This window comes from Pyrgilauda ruficollis, unplaced genomic scaffold, assembly GCF_017590135.1.
Source record: "Pyrgilauda ruficollis isolate IOZ18807 unplaced genomic scaffold, ASM1759013v1 scaffold4, whole genome shotgun sequence".
Taxonomy (NCBI): Eukaryota; Metazoa; Chordata; class Aves; order Passeriformes; family Passeridae; genus Pyrgilauda; species Pyrgilauda ruficollis.
Window position 1 is genome coordinate 23,390,694 of NW_024525489.1, and position 19,697 is coordinate 23,410,390.

At 37.2% G+C, this 19,697-nt stretch overlaps 1 protein-coding gene across 6 annotated transcripts in view; it reads right to left on the reverse strand.

Moving 5' to 3' along the window:
- Nucleotides 1-19,697, reverse strand: part of MAP4K3 (mitogen-activated protein kinase kinase kinase kinase 3) — a 68,224-nt gene that overhangs the window by 20,495 nt on the left and 28,032 nt on the right. For 4 of the 6 annotated variants that reach the window (XM_041476842.1, XM_041476841.1, XM_041476840.1 and 1 more), the window contains exons 13-20: nucleotides 18,373-18,448; nucleotides 17,343-17,401; nucleotides 14,715-14,777; nucleotides 5,639-5,697; nucleotides 4,449-4,487; nucleotides 4,110-4,163; nucleotides 1,093-1,135; nucleotides 727-889 (exon numbers count right to left, since the gene is read on the reverse strand). In XM_041476842.1, coding sequence (XP_041332776.1) covers nucleotides 727-889; nucleotides 1,093-1,135; nucleotides 4,110-4,163; nucleotides 4,449-4,487; nucleotides 5,639-5,697; nucleotides 14,715-14,777; nucleotides 17,343-17,401; nucleotides 18,373-18,448 — 556 coding nt within the window. The remainder of the gene's footprint in view (nucleotides 1-726; nucleotides 890-1,092; nucleotides 1,136-4,109; nucleotides 4,164-4,448; nucleotides 4,488-5,638; nucleotides 5,698-14,714; nucleotides 14,778-17,342; nucleotides 17,402-18,372; nucleotides 18,449-19,697) is intronic. The other 2 variants (XM_041476844.1, XM_041476843.1) reach the window with 1 other exon arrangement.

Sequence of the window (19,697 nt, forward strand, 5' to 3'; positions counted from 1 at the left end):
AACAACTCTAACAGGAGCACAGAAAGGGATGCAGTCACAGTTATGAGGGAAAATGTGTTGGCCGTACCTAAAGAAATATTTGCCAATAACTAACATTTCAATTATTGATTCCTTAGAAACGCAGCCTTGTTAGAGTCAAATCTTTAACAAATCAACAGTAGAACTAGGTATGAAGCAAGGAAAAGCTACCAAGTAACAACTAAGAGGCAGACATTGACCTTGCTTAAGAGAAGCCAGTCCAAGACAACTCTCAAGGCATCAGACTGACAAAGGCATAAAATGAACAGTCTGAGCAGACAGTAAACAAACACAATTACCTCCTATACTCCCCAACCCAGTTCATTACATACAAAAGCAAACTTTGTATGTAACATTCTTGACAAATGACAACAACCACTAACACACTCAACCTGAAACCTACAAACATACTTTTTTATCAATCTTCATACTCTACATTATAAGCCTGTTGCTTAGGAAAGCAATTGTGTCACCAATGGCATCAGCAGGAATGGTGTCAGTGACTTTGATAGAAGGTACATTTGACCCTTTAAAGAGTTAAAGCATGCTTTTTTCATGAATTTTGGTTTTCATGCACTTTGTTACTTGCCCACCATCGAAAAATTACCTCAATATCTTTTAATGTGTGCACAGCTAAGAACACAGAAATAAAATCACATCAGATTATTTAAGAAATACTTGTATGCTCCTTGGGGTCATGTTTATTACCTAAAGGATTAGATTTCTGTGGAGGTAACCGAGGAGGTGGTGGTCTAGGTGGAACATGAGATGTAGATTTTGCTGGACTCTCTGATGTTGGGCATCTCTTGATTGTCCCTTGATTTTCGTTTTCAGAAGAGTAAGTTTCTTGAGGGATAAATATTGATTTAGGCTGAAAGAGACATAGTAATAATCAAAACATAAAAAAAATTCAAAGCATACATGCCAATTATCAATGAGCTACAAGCTCCACATGCAGCATTTTGATCCTGAAATTTTCACAAGAGCCACCAACACAGTAATTTAAATATTCTCCATTAATTTGTTTATTTAAAGTGCATTTTTCTGTTGAGCGACCAAATCCCCCTCACTTACCTTTGGTGGTAAAGGAGGTGGCACTTTAGGTTTCATAGTAGCACTATAAAGAAAAAAAACAACAAAACAGAGAGAAAACTTGAATAGCAGTCTTCAAGAAGAGATAGGGTTTTATAAATGCCATACAAATAAATACCATTAACTTGTCAAGAGCACTATTATATCCAAGTAACTGCATCACAGATACTTTCAAACATTGTGTTATACCTCAGATACTATCTCAAAACAAGGATCACATCTTCCCCCCCAGAGAGCACAGTGTCATGAACTGATTTGTTGAAGATGCACAAACTTGTGCAGAACAAAGCAGGGAGAAACAGAAGAGGCCTGACATTTGCTCTGTTGAGAGGAGAAAGTTAAGGGTATCAGTGAGCTGAAGGGGAGTTACAAGAAAACTAATGAAGACCATTCCCTGGAAAAGTTACACTGATGACTTAAAACAGCCTTACACATAGAAGTAAAATCCATCTGCAGTGGACGGCTACCCTCGTGTTTAGGTTGGTTGGTTGATTTTTGATTGATGAGTCTCCTTTTTTATGGAAATCTTGGGAAATACAACTTTTCATGCTAGAGCAGTTTGGTCCAAGTGTACAAGATATTATCAGAAAACAACATAGCTGAAGCACCAGGAGCATTCTTCCTCTCCCGGCTCTGTGGTTTAAAAAATACGCTGCATTTAAAAAGAAAACACTAAACTCTGAAATTTTGCATGTTTTTAAAACCTCTTCCACTGTTCTGTTTCCTAATCTTTCAGGAACAGAAAATTATTTCCACTAAATAAACCAGGAAACTTGACATTCTTCCACAGTATCTTACTGCTTTGAACATAATTTAAAAATAAGGAAGATATCTGCCTGTTTGTTTACAAGCCAACAAATTGTCTGGTTGGCTTCATTCTTTCTAGGAGTTTCTGCCCTGGCATCTTATCTGTTGTTTGTATTTCAGAGAAGCTGGAAGGGGATTTTGAGAACAAGTTCCCCTGTGTCATGCATTTCAGCTGCTTTGGTGGAAGAAATTATCTTCTCTTAGTAATATGGGGCCAAGTTTAAGTCCTCTGACATAAGGGTTCAAGCTCCATTTCCATTTCTTTTGTATTCTTCCTGCATTTCAGACAACCAATGTTACTGGGCAGCCAAAGAAAGCAAAAAGGCAACAATTTGGCATGCATGGGACAGATGTTTGTACAAAGGACTGCGTGCCCTCGTCTCAACAAGAGGGTTTAGGTGCAGCTTGTCAAGGCTATCCATGCAGGGCAGTGCCCCAGTAATTGCTGCTTTCCATAAGCAGGAAATTCAAATATCGGCAGTCTTGCTACACATGAGAGAAACAGAAATAGCAAAACAATCAAAATTATTAAATGAAGAGTGATAACTTTATATTGTTCTCTGAAACACGGATTTTCTGCTGCTACTCTCACTCGATTTCATGCAGTGGCACCAGTCTGGGCTGGAAGAGGTACACTGGATTCACTGGTTTTGCTCTGGATCTGAAGGGAGAAGTAACTGATGGCGCATGCGCTCCTAAACTGCAGCTCCACCTCACAGAATATAAATCAAACCAAAGCCTTGAATCTTCAGTGGGTTCCACAGAAAGGTATTCAAGACGAGGCAGATGAACCAGTAACTGCAGCAGATCTTTGGGCTCCAGCAGATATCAAGAGAAAGGCACAGATGCAGAATCTGTGACCCGAGGTTGAGGGATTCAAGCTTTTACACACTGTCAGGCCCTCTCTCTAGGGCAAAAGTACTTAGGATGATATAACATAAGAAACAAACAGTACCAAGACAATCCTGGAAAACAATCAGTGACTACTGGTCCCCAGAGCCAGATGAATTAGAACCTCTCCAGAAGCTCTCTCAGGTTCTTTCTTGCCTAACCTAAAAAAGAAAATCTACAGAAACACAACAGCCACATAAGCAACTGAAGTCAATGCTGTTCAAAAGTTCTGATGGAGCTCGTGCAAGGAGCAAAGACCTCAAAGCACTCGAAGAAATCAGTGCTAGCACTTCAAGACAGCAGGGATCAAGAGGTTCCAAGCCCAGGAACATTACTGAATTGATGGTACTGGCTGCAAAAAGAGCAAGAAGTGTAGGGGGCAAAAGAAACATGAAACAAAAATGAACAGAAATAGAGCTGTGCACAAAAAAAATCATCCAGAGGTTCATATGGATGGAGGAACCAAGCTGAGGTGGTTCACAAAAGCAGTAAAATGACTCAAAAAAGAAAAAGATTATAGTTTGGTTCTCTGCAAGAGAGAGATGCCAGCAATAGATAATACATGTTTTAAAGGTTTCTTGTATGAAGCAACAGCTTTCCAAATTACCCATTAACAGAAAGCAAACAAAAATTATGTCTCAATGGCATTGTTCCTTTTCGTCTTTAGACCAGATTTCTTTAGGAATGTAAATCTACACATACAGGTTTTGCTTTTTAAATTGTTTCAGCTCTCATCTATCAATCAAATAGAGCCCAAGAATACTTATACCAGTGGGATTTAATATGAACATTATTAATTTGACACATGCCTTTGCAGCCACATAACCTTGCTCTCTCTGAATAAAGGAAGCCAGCTCTATTCCAAAAACCAAGCACCCATACAAGCAGCCTCCTAGTTGCAAACACAGAGCAAAGTCAAAATCTAGAAAAGCCTGTAGTGTAAATATTTTATCTACTTTTCATGAGCTTTATTTTGAAATATAGTTATCAGTTCTAAAGAAGGCATTAGGACTGTAGTCAGACATATTACTGGCTCATCAAAATGAAGCCAAAATTTTGTTCCATAACAGAAAATAAAAAGAAAACTATCAATCAAGGAATGCTATTTCCACCCCCCTCCAACTGATAACAATCAGCATAATAAGACAACTTATGGTGATGTAATCTACCAACAACATGAAAAATCTATCTTCAAGCAAAATGAATCCTGAGTTGTTAGAGAATGTGATTCAACCTTTTTTTGTCCAAATACTCATCTATTCAAGAATCGGATTTTATTTATTTTTACAAGAAGGACTTACTGTTTAGAATCATCATCTGCATCATCATCATCTTCTAAATGTGCCACATGCCCCCTAAGAAAATTAAGAAGATACTGTGGTTGAGTGAGTTGTATTAAATTTACCTTGACTGTTGTGAAAGATTCTGAGCTCAAAATCTACTTCTTTTATAGAATTTTACTATCTTTTAAAAAATCATTACTGTTCTTTAAAGTACAGCTGCAATTTAGGCAACTATGTGTCTCTCACAGGCTCTCAGCAAGCACAGGGACAAAGAAGAAGCAGTTGTGACAGACAAAAAAAATCAATGCATGAATTACTTTTGAAACACACACAAGAGGAAAAAAGAAATAGAATTACCGCTGATGTAGTTCTTCTTCAACTGATTTTAAGAGACTCCTTCAGCATTAAATAAGAACAAGAACATAATTTAATTGTGGCACACAAGGACAATTATCAAAAGCACCTATGATTCTTTCAGTAAATAATTCAAAGTATGTTATTTCAGCTGGCTTTCAGAATATTCATCCAGCATCCACATAAAATGATGAATGAATATAGCTGCAATGATGAATATAGCTGCAAATTGGTAAAATTTAGTCTTCACACAACACCCTTTCATGTGTGTTTATTAATGTATTGCTATTAAGTGCAATGGTCCTTTCTCCTCTTACTGTAAAACAAGGACTGTGTTACCCAATTTAAAAGAAATCCATAAGAAAATCACAATACTGAACAAAACAGATTGACAAGTATGAAACTACTGTTAGGATAAATTAATTCTTCCCTGGTTAATTTTTTGTAACATTCTAGACTTCATACTCATGTTTTTGTTTCAAAACACAGAGAAGAATCACATGACTAAGGGACAAGAGGATTTCCAAAATTAGCAGTACTGATTATTTTCCCAATTAAAGAGTATGCAAAAATATCATGCTCTATGCTTAGGTTTTCTGCATTTTTAGTATGATTTAATTTAGCAAATCAAAGGTAGGCATCCTAATTATGGCATGCATAAATGTAATTAAACAATTGTGTGCAAAGGGAAAATTACATGGAGAATTATTTCATGATTAATACATCGAAATGATTAAAGGTATGAGCATGAAGTTAAAGGGCTTGCTAAGAAAGGTTAAGTTTTATTTTTTAAAGCATCCATAACTCCATGTTCCTAGTGCCCTACAAGATAAAGAAGGGCATAAAGTAATGTCAAAGAGCAGCACTGACAGCTCCCAGATGGGGTAAAATTGTGCTCTGTGGGACCTATCATGCAGAATATTCCATAAACAAGTAGACCAAGATAACAGCTCTTAAAAGGAAGCTTACACCACCACAAAGACAATACGGTCAATACAGCCTCAAACACTGAAAAGTGCTGCAATTCTGTATCATTAGAGTTATTATTATTTTAGAAATAAATAAGTGATTTAGGAATTTTAACTGATAGAAACAAGTTTGACTTATTTCACTACATCTGCTTTAGCTAATGTGTCTTTATATTAAAATAGTCTTGAATGAATTAAAGACAGAAAATGCAGTTGCTTACTCACTTATTTGCACCCAAAAAGTAGCCACACTGAGGACCATGACCATATTCTAGCTGTAGATCCTAAAACATAAGAGAGTGAATCTTTTAAGATGAACAAGTGAGCATCCAACACACACCCTATGCCATGCTGCTGTTATCCCCTCTGCAACACCTGAGATACCAAATAAGCTGAATTCTCTGGCCTTCTTGCGCCCTAACACCACTTCCAGGTCCACTGCACCCAAAACTCTCCTCTCTGCCAGTTTGCTCCACCTCTAATTCCTTTTAACTCTGACCTTTGCCCCTTCCTTGCACACAAGAGAGTCTTTGCTCAAATAAAGTCAGGTGCACAAAAGGAAACAAAACAACAACAAAAAGAATACAACAATAAGAGAAACAAAAAAATTCAGGACTTTGCAATCTACCAGATTCCATAGAGAACCCAGCTATCCCTCACTGGCACATTTAGTAGTCATTTCAGAAGGGGAGTAGCTCTGGCAGGGAGCCTGAAATCCTTTAGCGCATGGAAACATTTAAAAAATAAGCAGAGAGGACAGTAAGTGTTTTTATCATTCTGTTTATACCAATATGTGTATATGTTAGGAAGACCCTTTTCCTTGGGAAAAAAAGAAGCCAAAACAGAATTAATGAAGTCAAATGGTCCAGCAATCATGGAGTACAGGCTACAAAGAAAAAAGATGTGCTAACAGGCCTTCAACACTATTTTAAAATAAAAACCATAATGGTATAAATATTTAATGCATTAATGGAATACAGGGATGTCATTGAAGCACAATCAAATGTGCATCTGCTGGGAGAATACTGCTATAATTGCAGTCCATTTTTTTCTTCAGGTGGATCACAACAGGAGAAATATGAGCATAAATTTGCTCCCAAAATAGTGAGTGTATTCACCAGAAGAAACAAACTATTGATCACCTAAATTAGTGATAAATGGAGCTACACTCTTCCTTCTCAGGAAACATTTTAAAGGTCTCCCAACGCCTTCTGTTGAAGAGGCCCCTTTCAGCTGCAACCCATATCTAAAAGCATGTCACCCTTCAGCAAGAGGCCCAGATAGCCAAGCTTTAAGAGGAATAAATCTGGATTAGATGGGGCTGATCTTCCAAAAGGGCATTTTTAAAAATCAGAGGAAAAGTCTCACACCAGATCTGCCAGTGTTCCAAGCTGATGAAGTAGAAACCACTGCAGCCCTCAATTCCAGACTGAAGGGCAATCACATCAATACAAAGCTGTAAATATTGTTTTTTTGCTTGCCAAGGAGTTTCAGGTTGTTTACTGCACCCTTTAGTCTGCCCTGTAAAGCTAAGTAGTAGTTTGCACATGGGTGTATCTACCACAGCTGTCAGTAGCATTTGGTTGCTTCAGTGACTTCACCTATTTTCCCAAAACAAGTGAATACTGTGGAAAAAACACTATGTAACTGATAATTACTTGACGTAAAAGAATGTATAGATCAGAGAGCTGAATAAAAATTGCAAATGCAAGCCTGGTGCTGGCATTTCCTGAACCATGGAGAGACTGACTTTTCAATCTCTGTATCAACTTTATTATACATCTTTATTCTAGAATTAAATGATCCCCCCAAACCACCAAACTCCATCTACCTCTATCGATCTGACTCCTCACAACCAGTGGATGTTCTACAATCTACCAGCAAGAAACAGATTAAACTTTCTTTGCTCCAAGTTTTTGCTTCTATTACTTCTATGCAATCTCAGAAACTTCCACCTGCAAGCACAGATATTTTGAGGATTCAGGCTCTAGAGCAGAAAATCACAAGATTGGAAACATAAGGTGTCACCAGAGTCACAAGCCAGTAGGTTAAACAGGTTGTGTGAGTCTCTGTAAGAGGATGCCAGAACAAAGACTGGGAAACGTTGAGAAAAGTAACCCTGGGACAGTGGGGTTGCTGAGGGATTACAGAAATCTGAGATTCACCTTGAAGGGACAAGATTGAGAAAAGTAACCCTGGGACAGTGGGGTTGCTGAGGGATTACAGAAATCTGAGAAATCTGAGGGACAAGACCTCAATGCTGCAAAACGCTGGGCAGACTCAAAATGTCTGTCCATCTGAATTTACAAGACCTCAATGCTGCAAAACGCTGGGCAGACCCAAAATGTCTGTCCATCTGAATTTATACACAGTGGAATGTATGGATACAGACAGATACACTGTACAGCAATGACAAGGAAAATATTAAGAGAAAATAAATAAATCCACCTAAAACAAAAGGAGCTCTTCTCTGCCACCAGACCTTTTAAGAGTAACTAGACTTTTCCTTATCAAAGATGACATCTGCCAGAATTATTTATGTCTAAATGTTTTAAAGGGCAAAACCTGTCTTTGGTTCTGTTTATTGCTGTGTAACATACATTTCACTATGATTTTAATTGGACATGCGTACTCTTCCTAATCCCTTTAAATATTGCTGGTTTTCATTCCAAAGGTAGGGTCAAGTACTCCATTACCAGGGAAATTTCTCCTTTTGTTCTCTTTATAAATACTGGGAGTTGGAGAGGTTTTAAAAAGCGAAAGAAATTTTCCTTCTACTTTCTATTTCAAATACACAGATAATTTATAATTTTATATTAACTAAACCTATTCTAGCTACACATTTGATACAGAAACATTTGTAAAAACTGCATGTATCCAGCAAAGCCTCCAGTGAGCTGTTATACTGCACCGGAACACCCAATAGATTATTTTAAAGCCACACATAAAGGTATCAAATCTTAAAAGTTATGGATTTCTACAGGGAAGAACACATTAGCATTAATTACTAATTTATGCAAAGTTACCCATCAACTTCATCAATCTACATTAATATTTTCATTTAAAATACATACATACAATGCTGGTTAGTTAACTCAAATTCTCTGATTTTAGATCAGACACAGAATAAATCTGACTAGACAGATATATTCCAATAGATCTTGAGATCTACAGCCAGTAGCAATGAGAAGAGGTCTATGACCTTGGTATTGAATCAAAGGGGCAACCCCAGGTTGCAACCCAACAGCTGATTCCTGAAACAACTCATCCGTGTGCAAGACCAGAGTGCTCTTGGCTGGTAGGGATTGCTTTGGAAAAAAAAGGTAATACAGGGAATAATCACCAGTTCTTCTCAACAGCTTAGGTAACATTAAAGGAAGCTGACATGTAGAAAGCCACATCATACCCTTAGATAAATCACAAGTGCAAAGTAATCAATGACTAAAAAGAGTATAAAAAACAGTATAGAGATTTCCTCAAAAACATTTGATGGTAAGGCCATGTCATGAAAAAAAAAAAAATCCCAAGGAATGATCAAACCTACAATATCTTCTGTGGCTTAAGTTTAAAAACCTGCTATTTACTGTCTGCAGAATTTAATTTTAAGTTAACCACTCCTGTATCTTTAACAGTCTTATCAGCCTAATTTGTTCTATAGGGCTGGGCTGTCCTGGAAATCTATTTTTCAGTGTTCAGGCCTTCAAAAACAAAATGTATACAGCAAACCAGGAATTCTCAGTTACTTCCTACACGTGCTGTTCTTGAAATCTAACAAGACCACTCAAAGTGACAAAATTAAGACTTGAAATGTCCAAAATGCTGGGGACATAACTCAGAATTTCAAAGAATACAAATCACCTTTGGACTACTAACATAAAAAGTAAGAAGGCACACATCGCTAGCTCAGTAAAATGACAAAGCAATTCCTATCTCATTGCTTCATCAAAGGAAAGTTAATTTTTAAAAGAGCCTAGCACTACCTAAGATGTATTCTGTATTTTAATGCCTTTATTTCAATAAAAAGTGCATTCTTGAATTTCTCTGGATAGCCTATCACATCAGAAAAATCAAGTTGAATGTATTTTTTTTTGAACAGGCTAAATATAATTCTTCCCTGGTGGCTGAGTGAGGTTTTACTGTGCATTACTGCTACACAACCACTGTTCCCTTCTTCCTTTGTATTTCAGTTCTCATGCATTTTGTCTATGAACGTCCCTTTGCCTCCTAGCACTAAAACTGAGCATCTCATTTTCTTAATTGCTTTTTCCAAGCAGAAAATACCCAAAACATACAGGGGAGGAAAATACAAGAGCAAAAACCACTGGCACTTTTCCCCCATTTCCACTCATTTTCTTGTGATCTAAGGATCATGCTCCATTTCACTACCTAAAGCTGGAAAAGGTATGAAGACTCTCTGAAATCCAATACTGATAGCTGCAGTATGTTTTTAGAGCTATGTTAGCTAAAACAGGATAGGAGTCTTCATGGCTTGCAGCAAAGAAAAAGCATATGTACGTATGTGCAGTGAGGAGAAAAATTACTTAAATTTAAGAAAAATGCTCCTGGGTAAGGTTCTCTGTTATCTATGTAAATCTCTAGTTCAATAGTTTCATACCAATATTTTAGCTTTTCTGCCACAACTAATTAAAAATCACAGCATAGCTATGTGGAAACATTACATTCTTAAAAGTAATTACCAAAAATGATCACAAATTATTAAACCCAGAATGTATTTATGAGCCAAAAGAAAACAAAAACCAACCATGACAAAAGTATTTAAATAGGACCAAGTGTATAAATGCACCTGGCAAGGACAACAGTGCAGACAGCATAGGAACTGCAAACCTCTAAGTGAATTCTTTGCTAAAGAAGTCCTAAATGAATGTTACATTTGTAACAACTGAAAACAATTATAGGTTGGAACCTGAGATATCAAAGCCAAGTTTTATTCAACTCCTCTGTCACTTTAACAGTAGAATTCCACACTTTTCACTGTGTGTTATATCCTTCAGGTTAAATTACTCCAGGTGCCTACTTCAAACAGAAGCTAGAGATCATCAGGAGTTCCTTCCAGTTCATCTTTTTTTGGGAATTCTCTGATGGTATTTCTCACTTAACAAGATGTGCGGGACACTTCTCCGTGTATGAACTAGAATTATTTTTCAACTCACTACAAATGGGAAGAAAAATGTTTTGCCACAGAATTTCACTACAGACCAGGATAAGCTAAAAGAAAATATTTTCATTTGGTTCAATGTGACATTTTGTTTTGAGTCAGAAAAACAATAAGCTTTTGTGACTTAGGTTCAATAGCATAGGTTAAAAATGTCCCAGAATAAAGAGCACATATTTTTAAAGTTGACTTTGATTTAGACCATTTCCTGAGCTCACTGCAAATGCAATGCTCAACTCTGCAACTTATTTGAGCCAGGATCCAAACAATTGCCTTTAAAATATACAGAAAGACGGTGAAAAGATCTACCTTATGCAAAGTCTAATGTGCACATAAGACAAAATAGGAACATGCAGAACTCCAAATGACAGGAAGCAGCATGTGCAAAAAAAACCCTCAAAGGATGGAAGGTACCCAAGAAAGTTTCTGAGAAACTTGTTGCCTAGTTGCAGAAAAAAGAAAAAATATATATGCTGAAAGACAGAAGAGCATGTATCTAGAGCAAAATAGTCTGTTATTATTTAGCTATGAATCAAAGGAGTGTATTTGTAGAAGATGAAAGAAAAGCACTATCTTGTCCTTTCTGATTGCAATTTGCATTAAGGGATACTGGGGTTTGGATACAAAATTTTCTCCCCAAAAAAGACCTGTACTGAATTTCTCCAATGTTAGCTAAAACAGGATAGGAGTCTTCATGGCTTGCAGCAAAGAAAAAGCATATGTACGTATGTGCAGCGAGGAGAAAAGTTACTTAAATTTAAGAAAAATGCTCCTGGGTAAGGTTCTCTGTTATCTATGTAAATCTCTAGTTCAATAGTTTCATACCAATATTTTAGCTTTTCTGCCACAACTAATTAAAAATCACAGCATAGCTATGTGGAAACATTACATTCTTAAAAGTAATTACCAAAAATGATCACAAATTATTAAACCCAGAATGTATTTATGAGCCAAAAGAAAACAAAAACCAACCATGACAAAAGTATTTAAATAGGACCAAGTGTATAAATGCACCTGGCAAGGACAACAGTGCAGACAGCATAGGAACTGCAAACCTCTAAGTGAATTCTTTGCTAAAGAAGTCCTAAATGAATGTTACATTTGTAACAACTGAAAACAATTATAGGTTGGAACCTGAGATATCAAAGCCAAGTTTTATTCAACTCCTCTGTCACTTTAACAGTAGAATTCCACACTTTTCACTGTGTGTTATATCCTTCAGGTTAAATTACTCCAGGTGCCTACTTCAAACAGAAGCTAGAGATCATCAGGAGTTCCTTCCAGTTCATCTTTTTTTGGGAATTCTCTGATGGTATTTCTCACTTAACAAGATGTGCGGGACACTTCTCCGTGTATGAACTAGAATTATTTTTCAACTCACTACAAATGGGAAGAAAAATGTTTTGCCACAGAATTTCACTACAGACCAGGATAAGCTAAAAGAAAATATTTTCATTTGGTTCAATGTGACATTTTGTTTTGAGTCAGAAAAACAATAAGCTTTTGTGACTTAGGTTCAATAGCATAGGTTAAAAATGTCCCAGAATAAAGAGCACATATTTTTAAAGTTGACTTTGATTTAGACCATTTCCTGAGCTCACTGCAAATGCAATGCTCAACTCTGCAACTTATTTGAGCCAGGATCCAAACAATTGCCTTTAAAATATACAGAAAGACGGTGAAAAGATCTACCTTATGCGAAGTCTAATGTGCACATAAGAAGACAAAATAGGAACATGCAGAACTCCAAATGACAGGAAGTAGCATGTGCAAAAAAAACCCTCAAAGGATGGAAGGTATCCAAGAAAGTTTCTGAGAAACTTGTTGCCTAGTTGCAGAAAAAAGAAAAAATATATATCCTGAAAGACAGAAGAGCATGTATCTAGAGCAAAATAGTCTGTTATTTATTTAGCTATGAATCAAAGGAGTGTATTTGTAGAAGATGAAAGAAAAGCGCTATCTTGTCCTTTCTGATTGCAATTTGCATTAAGGGATACTGGGGTTTGGATACAAAATTTTCTCCCCAAAAAAGACCTGTACTGAATTTCTCCATTCCTCTGGCAGATCCAGGTAGGTATCTCAGAAAAGCTTAGGGGGAAGGAGGGGAAGAAGAAAAAGAGAGAAATTATTTTGAAGGGTAGCCACATCATAGGCATCCGATATTTGAAAGGTAATGTGCACAAACTGCCACATGATCAATCCAGCTGTGCAAAATCCTGTCACTCAATCCCCAAATCTGCTTTCAACATCAACTGTATGTGGCCCAAAACATGCCTCAATCTATGACAATTTTTTTTTTATCATCTTAGCTCTGCAACTGAGTTGTTACTTATGAGCTATTTTATAAAACCAGTACAACAGCAGGGAAAGAGCCCAGCAATAGTAGGTGATACATCATGCTTCTGAAAAAGTGTAATTGTTTCCTCTTGATAACATTGGAAAAATTCACATACCACTTCTCAATGAACATATCTGAAACCAATACTGTCAGAGCAGGAGTGAGGGAAGGAGACAGAGAGAGAGTCTCTGATTAGTGCATCCTACAGAAGAATGAACCAACTAGTAATTATCTCCTCTAAGGATTAGATCTTACTGAAGAATCTCACAAATAGGCAGTGCACTACCATCAACTCTGAATTCTCCACTTTGATTCACAATGAGCACAGGAGGATGTGAAGAAAGCAATGAAATAGAGAAAGTGCTGATGAGTGACTTGAAAAACACATCTCACGATTGTGCCAACAACAGTACTTGGTAAGTTTTATAATAGTCGCAATTTTTGGAGAGTGTATTGAACAGCATGGGGTAGAAGAAGAAAGGACAGTCCAGTTATGAGATATGTTCTCATTCTGCTCCTAGACCCACAAACACCAGGCTAGCAAGATATGTGACAACACTGAAAGTAGCCTTAAACATAACAGAACAAAAAAACCAAAACAAAAACAAAAAAACCCAAACAAAAACAAAAACCAACCAAACAAAAAAAAAAAACCAACAAAAAAACCAAAACAACAACAACAAAAAAATTAAAAAGTGTTAAACTGTAAAGAGGAAACCAAAAGCAAACCAAACTGAAAAGCCAAAAGCACACTCTCAAAACAAGAGGCACTGCACAGGATGGGGGTGTTGCCACCAGGTAGGGAAATCTAAGCTACTAATCTCAAAACAATTTGAGAAACATTCTTATAAGGAAGCAATACACAAATTTCTTTCCAAGAAAGGCAAAGACAGTCTAAGTTTTCACTAACTATGTTTCTGGCAGATTCAAGTCACACCAGGCCAACAGATGATGTAACAAACAAACAAAAAAAACGCTAAAAACAAAAAAATCACATAAAACCCAAGACATTCTCAAACACCCCAGTCTCTCATCTCCCTCTCAGTGCACTTATATTAAATATATCACGAATCCAAGGAAGTTATAGATTAATGCTCTTAATTTACTACAGAATGTTGTCTTCCTTTTTCTCAACAGTCTGTGTCTAACTACACAAAGGGCAGAGAGACATAAGAAAACTCACTTCCTAGAGTAATTTCCACAGTGTGATGCTAACGAACCAAATTTTTCAGCAGTGCAACTATAGAAAATTTGGAAAATCTATCAGACTTTAAATGATGCCAAATGCCATTGAAAATAATCATGAGCCCACTTTATGTTATTTCTATTAAGTGTATATTCATCCTGTAAAATAATTACCATCTGGAGAATTCAGACTTACATAATTTTATAGTCTTGCATGGGATCATTTAAAAAGAACCTACCAGACAGAAATATCAAGAAAATGTTTCTTCTATATTCAATCACCCTCCAAAAAACGAACAAATTATGCACAGTATGGCAGTAAAGAAATTACAATGAATGCATGAATGCATAACACTGAGCCCCTCCTATAAGAATATGTATATTCTATAAGTAAATATGAATACAGGTCAAATACTGTCAATGCTGCACACAATGAGAATTTCTTTCTACACTACAGAAATACATATACAGACTAATAGCTACATTTTGTGATTTTTACAGATGAAAACACCACTACTACACCAACAGGACAAAACATGAACTTTGAAAAAGGAAAACAAGGACAAAACTAACACTGACAAAGAAAGGCATAAGACGAGAAATACCAGGTTAGATCTTGCAGTGTAGTATATGTCTTCTGAATTGTCCAAAAAATCGCTACTGTCAGGCTGTTCATTAGATAAAGATCAAGAAAAGCAAATTATTTATATTGTGACTGAAAGTCAGATGCACATAAATGTAAATTTTCTTGCTAAAAAAAGAGATACTGTTAGCTGAAACTCAAAACCATGTTAAGACAGTTCTCACAACGGAGGTAAAACACAGCTAAGGGAATGGTCACATCACCAAATACCAAAATGATGAATTACTGTTCATCAGCTGAGCTGTGGTAATGTGTGACAAACTGTCCCAGCAAGAGTCCAGTTCAACATCTCAGTGCAGCACTGACAGTAACTTCTCATGCTGCAGGGGTCCAGGGCTTTGTGCACTCACACACCAAAGTGACTGAGTGCAATTTTAAGCATGCTTGGTGAGACAGAAGCAAAAGCATCAGAACTGCTTTAATGAAAACAGATCCACACTGTTACTGCTGGAGGAAGAGACAGTCATCTCTTGCTCCCACTTCCATTTCAAAGACTTCCTCTGCCAGAGTGGGCAGATTGTAACAAACTTCTCCCACAGATTGGTTTGTGCTAAGGCTCTTAGCTAAAGCTTCCATTCTTTGAATAGGCCACTTGTTTGCAATTTTCCATGCCAATTTAAATTGTCCATTGGTTCTTCAGCTAATCTACAACTATATGCTTTTAATTTGGTCTCTGGACTCAGTATCATTATTTTTGAAATCATAGATCTGTCTATATCAGGTCTGCATGCTTCTTTCTGACACAATGCATGGAGCAGTTAATTTTCCTCTTAAGAAAGATTCAAACTAACAGTTAACAAGTGTTCTGTATAGACAGGGAGATGAGGCAAGTTCCTTGGACAGGTTTCATATATGCAACATCTGACCAGAACAAACAATACTAAGATATTTTCTTATCAGCAGAATTCATCTGGATGGTTCAAGTCCCTTCACCAAGCAGCAAGAACTTCTGAGATTCCAAAGTACAAAGGTCCTAAGTGCTAACACACAGTGCTAGGAAAAGGCTCGATTCCTCCCTTCCAGAACACCTGTCAAAGAACTGCTCTCAAAAGCTGTGCTTTCAACCCCTTAGAAAATCTCTCTCCAGTTTAGCAACTCAAGTTCCTAAGGTGCAATAAAAGCATCACTACCCCATGGAGTTATTGACTATGGTTTGTATCGTCAGTGACCGATAAAAAGAAAGAAATGGGAAAAGTATTTTTAAAACTTCAACCTCTCCACTAACATCTTTTTACAATTATAATTCTATGTGTGTATAAATAAAACACTTAATGAGCAAGAGCATGGCAGTTTCAACTACACAATGCTTCCAAGTGTATTTTCTTTACAACAGGGAAGCAAAGACAAAATAGCTTGGAATAAGTTCAAAAATAATTTTGAGTTAAATGATGGGTTTGTAGTGGAAGCACTGCCTTCATTATCATATTTAATAAAAACTTATGTAACCAGGGCTCCTAAATAATGCTGTTATGCAGCTATGCCAAAATCTAAGTAACACATCTGAAACACTTGTCTAAATCCTATGTGTGATTTGGTAAGCTGTTCTCCTCCATCTCAAACAGGCACCAGAAACTGAGGCTCCCTGTCCAGCCAGTTCTGAGGACAAGCAAGATTAAATACAACCTCTTAAACCCAGAGTCTGCTGACCCACTACCAAAGGGCAAAGCACTTGGAAGGATTATGTCAGTACAACCTCAGAGCACCACAAGGAAGTCTATGTCAGAAATCCAACTCACATGTGGTTTGCAGACTACAGAAGTACATTCCTAAGTACACACCCTTCCAAAAACCAACTCTGAGCAAAGCCAGTCTCCCTCCCACCTATTTACTAAGCCAACTTTTTCTCCTTAACACCTGCCTTAGAAAAACAGAGAGAACACGTAAGTCTGCAGTGAGGAACTAAAGGAGTGTCTTTTTATCCAGGAACGTGAAGAAACTGCCCAAATGCACAAACGTGGAAAGCAACAGCCTCCATAGAAGAGAGGAAGCTACTGCCATTGTGAGACAGCACAGACATCTCTTCCCTCACAGCTTGAGTTCTCACACCCCTTGTACTGATGGGTCCACAGGAGGAAACCACTGGCAGTACACCTTGACAGAAAATAGCTGCCAGACTCAGCATGGCTCAGCTGTGATGCAGGGCCACAGAAGGATTATACACAGAGGAAAGTCTTTTAAAATGCATCATACCTCTTCCCCAAGCTCTCAATTTTATTATTTCCATTGTCAATACATGAACAAGGGGGAGAAACAGATGAGCACACACAAGGACTCTACAATTAAAAAAAAACTCTGCCAATAAAGGGAATGGTATACTGGGCAGTGAGGGATAAAGGACAGAGGAAAGCTGCAACACAAAGCTGTTGCTTAGCACATACAGCACACCTGGCAGAAACCACAAATAAGGAGGTTTGCTACCTATAGGGAATGTAATGGCACAAAAAACCCACTATGCCACAACTTGTCAGTAAAATCACTAACAAGTTCAGTAGTACCAAGGAAACATGCTACACGTCTTGGAGTTCTCCTCCCCCACAGATATTTGTAGGGATTAATGTGTAGTGCATAGCCCATGCTGCTTGTTACTCACGAATTCATGATGTGGTTCTGTCTCTTTCCTCAACGGTGGATCAAACTTTACCTGGCCAACTAAAGAGGAGAAAAGGAAAACTAGAAGTTGGACTCCAGTTAGAAAAGACTTAGCTTCAAAGGCTAACAAAGAAGAAAAATCCAGTTTAATGAGTGTATCATATCCCCACTGACAGAAACTTGTGACACATGGACATACCAAACTTGTGACTGCTAGAAAAACTAATGGGCACAGAAAGTACTCTTCTATCACAAAGGCAGCCCAATCGCCATTTGCCTCACCTTCTCATTAGAAGGAACAGGAAAACCACTGAGCAAATAGAGCAGTGAAGTGTCCTCTTCAGAGGTGCAATACAGCTGTACTTTATAGAAAAAAACTATTCATTATGTGAATTCACTGTTGGATCTGCTCTTCTGAGAGACTCACTAGCACTGAAGAGTGCTGAATAAAGTTTGGTGTGAATTAAACACATCTTCTAGGACAACTCTGGCAGGACTTCTTAAACACTCCTACTCTCAATTTTACCTTAAGAAAAGACAGCTAAAGCTCTAAGTATTTAATTCAAGCAAAATAATTACTACAACTTGGGGGATGGAATCTGCTTTTAATGGCCAATGATCAACCTCCTCCCTTCCTGACCTCTGTGTGATTGTTTCAATTCAAAAGCAAATCCAAGATCCTAAATAAGGAAGAAAGAATAATCCTTTGTCATTCTGTTAACCCAGCTGAATCTGGCATTGGTCTGAATATCTTTCCTGGAGTAACATATAAAACTATGTCAATCAGCTCTCAGAAGAGCTCAGGCTGTGTCTTGTTCAATTAAGATGAAACAATAATGAACTCTGCTGAAGTGCTGACAAAGGGTGTATAAAAATATTTTACACAACTTATATCCTTAAGTGAAACAGTCTAAGCTTTTATTTTCCTATGTATCATTAAAAATGTTTCTATGTATGTCAGATACCCAAAATACCAGCTGAAATAATATTAATGATTAAATACATCATACTGTCACATTACACATGCTTACAGTTTATTTCAGAGCGTGTCTTTTCTTCTCTCCCATTTCTACTTGTTGAATGAATTCTGTGAGGCACAACAAGAGGCTAGAAGAGAAAAATAAAATATTTTAATACTAAAATATATTCATTTGAAACCTTGTATTGTGTAACACTTTTTAGCAGGCTTCTTTAGCATAGCATCAAAAAAAAAATCAAGTGAAAGCTAAATGTAAAGATTGTATGCATTTTTTAATATATTAAAGTTAGTCTTATTTGGAAACATTTTAACTGTTGAGTGCCTTCAGTATAAGGGATTTTAGAACACTGCATTTGAACAAGTAAAGCTAACGCTGGCCAGCTTTTCTCTTTGCTCATATAACATTTTCTTTTTTCACCATTCAGTTTAAGAGTATTGGTAGTTTTCAAAATTATAAGTAAGACTAAATCTAACTTAGTGGCAGATTTAATTCCATGAGATACTGAAATAATTTTCCCAGCATTTTCTAAAATGTCATCAGTTTCGTTATTTAAGCAGATGAGAAATCTACTTGAGGTTTACAAAGCTGAATAGAAAGGAGTAGTCCTGGTACTCCTCTGCTGTGCGGCAAGAAAGATAGCAAAATTTCTACAAATTCACCTTCATATTCATATTCCACTTTTAATTTTTCCCTCAATTTCAATTTACTTCTCTACAGGATGAAGTGTTCTGCACTTTACGACTTGGTTTTCATTTTTTGCCTCTGTTGGATTTTCCCTCTTCTTTCTACATTCACCACTGCAAGTTCTCTTAGAAATGTGGGGGCATTCTGCACCCTTGTTCACTGCCTCAGGGTCCATGGTGAGCGTCTTTGCATGTGAATCACCCTTTTGTTACTAACACTATTGTTGCTGTACTTTCAGAGTCATGAATAGCTCAGAGACTCTGCTCATTCCTAAAATACTATCTGCAAACATGATTTCCCTCCTCCCCTTTTCATTACACACTACTTCCTTGATTCCTGTTAGGATCCAACACATGTACATGGTGTTTCACCTCCCATTTTTGTTCACTTTGCTCTTCCTTGAAACTGCAGAGATTTACAGACTGTGGATTTGTATTTTCTCCACTCTCACCAGCAGGTTTGTTTTTGGTTTTTTGTTTTTTTTTTTTCTCACAGCTTGTGTCAATCTTTCCCTTCCACAGTTCATTTTGTCTATTGTGCACTCTTTGGGCTTCGAAAACGGTTGGCTGCAGCATGTCAAGGTTTGATCTAATACCATGTGCTGAAATGTTGCTCACTTATAATCTTTCATTAAGAGGCACTGCCTGGTCATGTCTGATGTGTGTGCATCTGCAATTCCAGCACCAGGAGCC